Source organism: Mustela putorius, unplaced genomic scaffold (genome assembly GCF_011764305.1).
Source record: "Mustela putorius furo isolate JIRA1106 unplaced genomic scaffold, ASM1176430v1.1 tig00003923_pilon_pilon_pilon, whole genome shotgun sequence".
NCBI classification, from domain to species: Eukaryota; Metazoa; Chordata; class Mammalia; order Carnivora; family Mustelidae; genus Mustela; species Mustela putorius.
In genome coordinates this window covers 10097687-10106764 of record NW_025422068.1, presented here as the reverse complement: position 1 = coordinate 10106764, position 9078 = coordinate 10097687, and the positions used below count along the sequence as shown (strand labels likewise).

Genomic DNA, 9078 nt, shown 5'->3' with positions numbered 1-9078 from the left:
GCCAAAGGCAGAAACTTAACCTGCTGAGCCACCCAGGGGCCCCTTCTATTTATTTTTATTATTTATTCTCTTCCTCCTTCCTCTATGCAATTGGGGCCCCAGATCCCTTTTCCTGGTGATGCACCCACCACATATGTGCCTTAAGTGTTGGCTGACGCTCACAGCTGCCCCGCCAGTAACTGATGGGAAATGAGGGGTGGAAGAGAAGGGAGTGGGTGAGAAAGACTGGCATTCCTGTGGCAAGGGGGCCTAACTCTGTGGTGTAATTTATGCAGTTACCTGTGGGACAGGTCTGAAGCTAGTTTCCACTTGAGGCCACTCTCCTGCTTGTTTTCGTTTGCTTCCCCGCCCTGCCCTGCCCTGTTTCCCTCACACCCTTCTCCTGAGAGCACTTCCTCAGTAAATCACTCAAACAAGAATTCTCATCTCTGGCTCTGCTTCTGGGAACCTGACCCATGATACCCTAGGTAAGCTTCAGGAGGGACTACCTTGTTCGTTCCCTTACATCAAATTCCTATCTCCAGCTCTGCAGAGCTGTACCTGGAACATAGCAAACACTCAATACATGTGTTGAATGAATATGGGGAGAGCCGAGAGCCCAGAGTCTGTTATATAGCTAGACTCTGGGCACCCCTTCTGTCCTGGGCTAGTCCGGCCTGGAGGCATTGTGAGTCATAGCTGGTGGACAGCAGCTGAGGGGTTCAGAGATGGGGCCAGGCCTGGGACAGCAGCTCAGCACCTCCAACACACCCTCCAGGTGAGGCACAACTTGCAGTGAGGTTTCCTGGGAAAAGGCCCTTTAGGAAGATGCAGCATTAAGGGTGGGCCTGGCTGCACCCACTTGGGCCCTCTTAGGGGTTTCAGAGATGTCACCATGAGTCAGATCTAGGTGATCATACCATCCGCTCAGCCTAGCTATGTGCAAGAGGAATACGCATGTACTGGATTGATGTAGGCATGACAGAGTGTTCTTTCCCTTTTCACCTTACATGGGGGAGAAGAGGAATTTAAGAGAGAACATATAGTCCTTTTCCCATAGAATAGAGTCAGCACTTTCAGGTTTTGGGGGAGACAGAGAATGAGACTTGTTATCTGTCCTTCAGCTTGCTTGAGGATGTAGTCTGCTTGGGAGAAAAGTCACAAGTAGTCTACCTAACCGCTATGACCTTGAATCCTAAGGATAGGTCCTACTCCGTGGCACGTGCCCCTAGGATGTCACTGACTATACTGAACTACTGTCATCTACACACACATCTGTGTTCCAAGCCGGACCAGTGCATCTTGAGGGTGGGCACAGACTAAGAACCCCTGCCCAGACGAGGCCTGGCCCACAACCCGTTATGCCACTGGCTATTTTACACATCCTACTGAATACTTTTCTGAATCCAGAGCCAGCCCTGGCTTTGTAATGTAGCAGTGCCAGGAATAAGTTTAGGCCCTGGTCTCCTTTCTGGCTTCCTCTTGTATTCCCAGCAAGAGTCCCACACACCAGCCCTACTCCAAGCTCTTCCTCACATCTGGGAAATTCAGGCTGTGCCTGGCTCTTAACTCTGCCTAGAGGCTCTCTCTCCTATCTACCCCCAATTCATCCAGCAAAGCCCTGCTCAACTTTTTAAGTAGCGGCCCAAAGCTCAGAAAGGCAGGGATGCGGTCATTCATACGCAAATGCATCCCCTGCGCCTGACTCAGAGCGGTCTTTGGGAAAGGTCGTTTCAGAGACTACTGTCAGCGGCAGCGTGCAGGATGGGCTCCTCGGCGACCAGCAACTGGTTAGCCCTGGTGCCAGCCTCAAAGCTAAGCTCTGTCCACCGGTTCTCGCGGTTTGACGGGACAGCCTATCCAAGCAGGCTGCTCACCCGCACTCTTGCTCCCCAGCAGTGCCCCTGGCTCGTCTTCATCATTCTGGACACCGGGGCTCCAGAGGCAAGGGCGCAGCCCCGGTCGCCCAAGTCCTCGAGGTTCGGCACCGGGCACCCGCACGCCCGACAAGGCCCACTCGGCCCTCGACCTGGAGGCCTTCAGGTGCCCGGCGTCGGGCCACGCCGGCCGCCTGTGGGAGCAGTTGCGGCAGTTCTGGGTCGACCACTTCTCGCGGCGCTTCTCGCCACGGCGCCCGCCGCTACGCCGCATCTCCTCCATGTCCACCTTCTACCTGCTGGACCACCGGACGCGCCAGGCCGAGCTGGGCCTCAGCTACGGCGCGCCGCGCACGCGCCTGAGCGACGAGGACTTTGTGTTCCGCGGCGGTCGCTGGACCGCCGAGGGGCTCCCCCTGCGGCCCGGGCCGCCTCTGTCCCCGCCGACCATCTCGGGCTGGGAGCCGCCGGTGCAGCGGGTCAAGAGCCAGGTACTGCTGGAGGAGAACAACTACTTGAAGCTGCAGCAGGAACTGCTCATGGACATGCTGACTGAGACCACGGCGCGCATGCACCTGCTGGAGAAGAAGCTGGACACCGATTCCAGCCCGACGGCGGCGGCGCGCGCCTGGCAAAGGAAGATGCGCAAACGCGAAGGCGCGAGCGGCGTGCTCATGATCGAGCCGCGCGCTCTGGAGTCGCGGTGACGCAATAAAGCCCGGGCGGCGCACGCGCACTTCTCTCCTTGTCCGGGCGCGTTCGTGGGCGGCGGAGTGGGCCTGTCCAGGGCTCCCGACTGGCGGGTAGGGACCGTCATTTAGTGACCAGTGTGGACGGGTGACTCAGCCAGCAGAAGGGCTCGGGAGGGCGCGATAGGGCCTTGGCGGAAGGTGTGTGCGCGGCCCGCTCGCTGGGAATGCGGGGTGGGAGCCGGACTTGCAGAGGAGAGGGGAAGGGGAGCGAGGACGCCTAGCGGGGGCAGGCAGTGGCATTCTCGTCCCAAGCGACCGAGGGCCAAGTCGGGGAGGCCACGAAAGCTTGGGCGCTCGGTGATGGAGGGTGCGGTGAGGCTGGGAGGCGGACGGGGTCGGGGACCTTGCTCCTGGCTCCCCGCTGACCTAGAGGCGCGGCGCGGGCCAGGGGGGTTTCAGCCTCAGTCCAAAGTCGGTGTGTTTGACTCGGCTTTCTCGAACGTGAGCGCAGCCGCTCCCACCTGGCTGTGTGGTATTTGGGGAGTCGCTTCTCTATTACAGGCCTTTTTCTCCTCCGTAGTCTCCTCCAGAGTACAAACAAGCACTCTCCAGGGCAAAACCTGTACACAAATAGGATTTGCTCCACCCACGTTGCTTAAAAATTTTGCATTCGTTGTCAACGCTTAAGAATTCAGAGATTTCACATTAAATATCCAGATATCCTGTGTTCTGAAAAAGAGACTTGGCCACCACCTGGACCTCCATTCTGTCCAGCCAGCAGTTTCCTGAGCTGAAGTGTGGCTGTCACCTGCTGGTTGCTTCACTCCTTGCTTGTTGCAGGTGTCTGATTTTGATATCCTCCTAGATCCCTTCTGGATCAGTGTTCTTTCCCAGGACGTGGGGAGCCCATTTCCCCAACCTCCATACACACGAGGTATTACATAAGGTGCTTTGGGGAGTGTATTGTACTTGTGATGACATTTGTCCTTGCAATATCCAACCTTTTCCCTGGAATAGAGACAGTGCATTTCTGCATCCACTGAAACTTGAGACCAGGGGTGGGGGGGACCCATCTCCCGAGGGCCATTTGACAGTTGTGAGAGAAGTGGGTATCCTGCCTCAGCCCAATTTTATTTCAGGAGTAAACTAGGGATTACTAAACAGCTACTTTGTATGAAATTGTGGCCTTATTCAAGCAGCGAAACAACACAAAACATGTCATTAGACACAAAGTTGAGAAACATTTTTTCTTCGCAATGCTTTTTTTATTTTAATAATTATATATTTACATTAACATAGATTAAAGTACTTAAAATAGTTATGGGGGTGAAATAAATTCTCCTTTTATTTATTTATTTTTTTAAAAAGATTTTTATTTATTTACTTGATAGAGAGAGATCACAAGTAGGCAGAGAGGCAGGCAGAGAGAGAGGGGGAAGCAGGCTCCCCGCTGAGCAGAGAGCCTGATGTGGGGCTCGATTCCAGGACCCTGAGATCATGACCCGAGCCAAAGGCAGAGGCTTAAACCATTAAGCCACCCAGGCGCCCCAAATTCTCCTTTTAAAACAACTAGGAAAGCAGGGGGGCCTGGTGGGCTTAGTTGGAAGAGCAAGTGACACTTGATCTCAGGGTGGGGAGTTTGAGCCCTGCATTGGGAGTAGAGACTACTTAAAAATAAAATCTTGGGGCATTTGAGTGGTTCAGTCAGCTAAGCAGCTGCCTTTGGCTTAGATCATGATCTCAGGGTTCTGGGATCAAGCCTCCCCACCACCCTCAAGCAGGGAGTCTGCTTCTCCCTCTCACTCTGCCTCTCCCCCCTCCTGCTTTCTTTCTATTTCAACTAAATCATAAAAAATAAGTAAATAAAATCTTTAAAATAAAATAAGAAAAAATATACACAAAAAAGGAAATGAGAAGGGAATCAAAATGATAGACTAGAAAAAAAAAAATCAAACCTGAGAGAAGGGACTAATGGAGAAACCAGACAAGCGAAAGAAGTTAGACACAAAGGATCATAAATTTCATGTTTCTGTTTATTTTTATCTTTTTTAAAGACTACATGAGCAGGGCATGGGGAGGGGCAGAAGGAGAGGGAGAAGCAGACTCCCCATTGAGGAGGGAGCCCAATGCGGGGCTCAATCCTAGGACTCTGGGATCATGACCTGAGCCAAAGGCAGATGCTCAGCCTATGCTCAGATGCTCAGAATCACCCATACATGATTCTGTTTAAATAAAATATCTGTAATAGGCAAATCCATAGAGACAGGAAGCAGGTTGGTGGTTACCAAGGACTGGGGGCAGTGGGAAGGAAGGAGGGACTGCTTTGCAGGTAAAGGGTTCCCTTTTAGAGTGATGAAAAAGGTTTTGGAACTGTTTGGTAATGGTGGCACAACATTGTGAATGTTCTAAAAGCCACTGAATTGTACGCTTTCTTAAAAAAAAGATTTTATTGGGCGCCTGGGTGGCTCAGTGGGTTAAGCCTCTGCCTTCGGCTCAGGTCATGATCTCAGGGTCCTGGGATCGAGCCCCACTTCGGGCTCTCTGCTCGGCGGGAAGCCTGCTTCTCCCTCTCTCTCTCTGCCTGCCTCTCTGCCTACTTGTGATCTCTCTCTGTCAAATAAATAAATAAAATCTTTAAAAAAAATAATAAAATAAAAAAGATTTTATTTATTTATTTGACAGATGGAGATCACAAGTAGGCAGAGAAGCAGGCAGAGAGAGAAAAGGAAGCAGGCTCCCTGATGAGCAGAGAGCCCCATGTGGGGCTCAATCCCAGGACTCTGGGATCATGACCTGAGCCGAAGGCAGAGGCTTTAACCCACTGAGCCACCCAGGCACCCCCAAATTGTATGCTTTAGTGAGTTTTATGTTAGGCGAATTTTACCACCACCACCACAACAAAATTTCAAGGAAAGTGCTTTATATAAAAACATGGAGTAAAAACTGTATGAGGTATGGGAAAATAGCCAAAATCATAAAGGCGATCCAAGAATGCCTAAAGTTTAGGGAATATTGCTTTGGCCAGACTCCTTGAAAATAAATAGAGTATCGGGCATGCTAGACCAGCAGCAGGCAGGCAGGCAGCCTCGTGTTTAGTGAAAGGCATCCAAGTGGCTAAAGGGCCCGAAATAAATGGAGCAGGATGATATTTTGAGATATCTGACTTTGTTCTTTCTGCTGTGGAATTTCACCCCCTGACGTAGGCAGCCAAGCTCATTGCCCCAGGGGGGGATGTGACAGAGCAGAAAGCAGGAACAAAGGACTCTTTGTGGCTTTCCCCTCCTATAGCTCAGCACTTTCTGGGGATCAGAGCTTTGCAAAAATATTTTTGGGCTTGAAGAGGGAGGTCAAAAAGGCCACAGATTTGTCGACAGCTAGAGGAAAGATGAAGGGAAATGGGAGTAGAGAACCTGGTAGATCTTCCATCTTGGAAAACCTGTCCTTTCTTGACCCAACAAGACTTTGCAGCTACTGCCCCATTTCTCTGCTTCCCTTTGTAACTAATCTCCAGAAAGTTACTTGTATTCACTGTCCTCAATTCCTCCCCTCCCTCTTCTCTCTTAATCCCTCGCTAGTTTGGGTGTCTCACCCTCCACTCCCCCCAGCGTGCTCTCCTCACAGATGCCATCATCCTCCAGTGTTAGAGACTTTGGCCAATTCTCCATCCTCCGTCTTGGTCCATCAGCCACATTTCCTGCTCCTCCTCCTGGAAACACTGTCTTCACCGGGCTTCCAAGGCACTACAAGCTCCTGGGCACTATTTCCCTCCTCCCTCCGCATTCCTCAGTGTCTGGCTTACTCTCTTCACTTCCTTCAGGTGTCTGCTTCAGTGTCACCTTTTCAATGAGGTTTTCCCTAATGACTCTATTTAAAGGAGTCCGTCTTCTCCGCCATCCCAACCAAAGCAGGACAACGGGTCCTCCTTTCCTGTTTTGTTTTCTAACATCTGTAACCACTTGGCATGCTGTCTGTTTTATTGTCAATCTCCTCCACACCCCCATCCCACACCACTTGGACTTATGCTCTGTAGGGCTTTTCATTTCTGTTTTTTTCCTGTATCTCAGTGTAGAACACTGAGTAGGCCCACTCCACATATTTCTAGAATGCACAGAGGTCTACAGTGGCAGGCACCTGAGTCGCAGGGAGCCAATGGTGTTTGGCCTTTGGCATTGTCCCAGATTTCTGATCCCCTCTAAGGCAAGAAAGGTGTACTAGATGTTTTGGAACTTTTGGTTCTGCCCGATCAGCCCACTCTGACCCCAGCCACAGCTAGGGTAGATGGCTCTGTGGACACTGGCAGTGCCTCATTTCCAGCATCTACTATGGCTTTCTCCTCAGCCTTAGGAGCTCTCTCAACCCAGCAGGCCTAGGCTGGAGTGCAGGTGAGTGAATGCTTTCAGCCCATAAGGGACAGGAGCCAAAATACACAGTGTCAAATTTTCCTTCTACCCTGTGTCATTCTCCTCACTCCCTCTCTCCCATTTCCTGGATTCATCTACCAAAATGAGCTGCACCCAGGTTCTAGGCTCAGGCTCTGCTTTTATGGGAATGAAGCTAAAACAGTGGGAAGTAGCCCTAGAAGGGAGACTAAGGATAGGAGTCTAGAACTATGGCATCCACCATTCAGAAGGCAACAGGGACCTCTCACCACCATTGGCCCGGAGGGTAAGACTCTTACTCTTACTCTTACCTTTGGTAGACTGGAATGAGATAGAAGTTGAAGGGAGAGCTGGGCTTATGAAGTGGCTTTGGCACTTGAAAGAAAGGCAGCTGTAGCTACAAAGACTATGGAGGTGGCTATTTTTCTATACTGCTTTAGAAACTTTCCAGAAAGAACGTCAGGTTCAGGTGAACCCCATCGACGGAGCCCATGATATGAAAGCCAGAAAGTCTCCTGAAGCAACATAAGGAAATGCTCACTTTTGCAGTGAGGAAGCAGAGTGGGCTGACAATGAGGCCCACGATGGAATCATAAGGGCAGCACAGTTGCAGACAAGACCCATCTTTCTCAACAATTCTCCTGTGCTACAAAGTCAGGGCATTGAACTGGGGGTTGGAGGGGTAGCGAGGGAAGACAGGATCCTGAGGGGATCATGGGGATGTTTGGGTGGACATACCTAAGAATCTGGAGCTCCAGAGCCCCTGAATCCTCCTGGCCAGCAGCTGCTGCTCCCTTCCCCTTGATAAAGAAAAGTAGCCTTGTTTTGCGTGGAGGCCATGTAGAGATCTCACTTGGGCTCAGTGTCTTATGAAATGATACTAATCACTCTCTTGAGATCACCTCCGCTCATTGCCTCTGGATCAGCAACTAGAATTGGGTCTCAGCCTAGCCTCAGCAGTGAAACACAATCCGTGATCTAGGAGGAAATAGTTCAGTCCCCCAAAAAGTTGCAGGACAGGTCTAACCACAGGACCTAGGGGAGCACATGCAGGAGTGGATCTTAAGGGTACTGATGGGAGTGGGATATCTAATATTGGGCAGTGAGTTGATTGATATGGGGGCATTTCCCATGACTCAAGACCTAAAGTCCTGCCAAGAACACCCAGAGCTTATTCTAATGACTCCAGGAGTTTGGACACAATGGTGGCCTCAGTCAATGAGCTGGAGATGCCAGGATTGCCTTGGGCGAGTTTTGAAGAAGGAGCCTGAAGCCTTAAGGGAGTGGGGATCTGAGAATGGGTTTGTTACATAAAACTGGAAGATTCACCATTTTTCCCCTTTTTTTAAAGATTTTTAAAATTTGGGATGCCCGAGTGGCTCAGTCAGTTAAGCGTCTGCCTTCGGCTCAGGTCATGATCGGAGTCCTGGGATCAAGTCCCAGCCTGCTTTTCCCTCTGCCTACCTCTCCCCCTACTTGTGCATGCTCTTTCTGACAAATAAAGAAAATCTTTTTTAAAAAATTCTTTTAAAAAATTTTTTTTGAAAATTTTTTTGAGAGCATGAGCACTAGCAGTGGGGAGGGGCAGAGGGAGAGGGAGAAGCAGGCTGCCTGCTGAACAGGGAGCCCGATGCAGGGCTTGATCCCAGGATCCTGAGATCATGACCTGAGCCAAAATCAGATACTTTTTGTTCTTGGGCAGCTGCCCAGAGGATTCTCCCTCTGCTAAGGCAGTAGGGGACGAGACAGTGAGGGGGCCATTGAGTCATTGAGAAGCTGTTGGTGGCTGACCCCTGTGGGCCAGAGTTAACAGGAGATGCAGCCGTGGAATGAGGTTTCCTAGTGTCATTGGAAATGGTGAGATTCTCAAATGGCTTCCTTCCTTCCTTTCTTTTTATTTACTTATTTGTTTATTTTTGGAGAGAAAGAGCACAAGCATGGGGAGCGGCAGGCAGAGGGAGAAGCAGACTGGGACTTGAGGGGGGAGCCCCATGTGGGACTTGATCCCAGGACCCCAGGATCATGACCCGAGCCAAAGGCAGACGCCCAACTGACTGAGGCACCCAGGCGCCCTTCAAATGGCATTTAACTGTTTGGATGATGGTGACGTGATACTTAACAGAAGGTAGAAGGGCATTCTTTTTTTTTTTA

At 50.8% G+C, this 9078-nt stretch overlaps 1 protein-coding gene across 2 annotated transcripts; it reads left to right on the top strand.

The window, feature by feature from the left end:
- Window positions 1-652: 652 nt before the first annotated feature.
- On the top strand, window positions 653-3952 carry CBY3 (chibby family member 3). 2 transcript variants are annotated; one of them, XM_004759013.3, is made up of 2 exons: window positions 653-757; window positions 1879-3952. In XM_004759013.3, the coding sequence occupies exons 1-2, from the start codon at window positions 708-710 to the stop codon at window positions 2561-2563; spliced, it is 735 nt and encodes a 244-aa protein (XP_004759070.1). In that variant the 5' UTR covers window positions 653-707; the 3' UTR covers window positions 2564-3952. The 2 variants fall into 2 exon arrangements, with proteins under 2 accessions (XP_004759070.1, XP_004759069.1); XM_004759012.3 differs by having other exon boundaries at window positions 654-757; window positions 1876-3952.
- The last annotated feature ends 5126 nt before the right edge of the window (window positions 3953-9078 follow it).

Bases quoted from the DNA above. Each gene is read 5' to 3' on its own strand.
- CBY3 (XM_004759012.3), top strand. From the start codon at position 708: ATGGGGCCAGGCCTGGGACAGCAGCTCAGCACCTCCAACACACCCTCC. The intron at 758-1,875 runs GTGAGGCACAAC...CTTGCTCCCCAG, and splicing joins ACCTCCAACACACCCTCCAG to CAGTGCCCCTGGCTCGTCTT.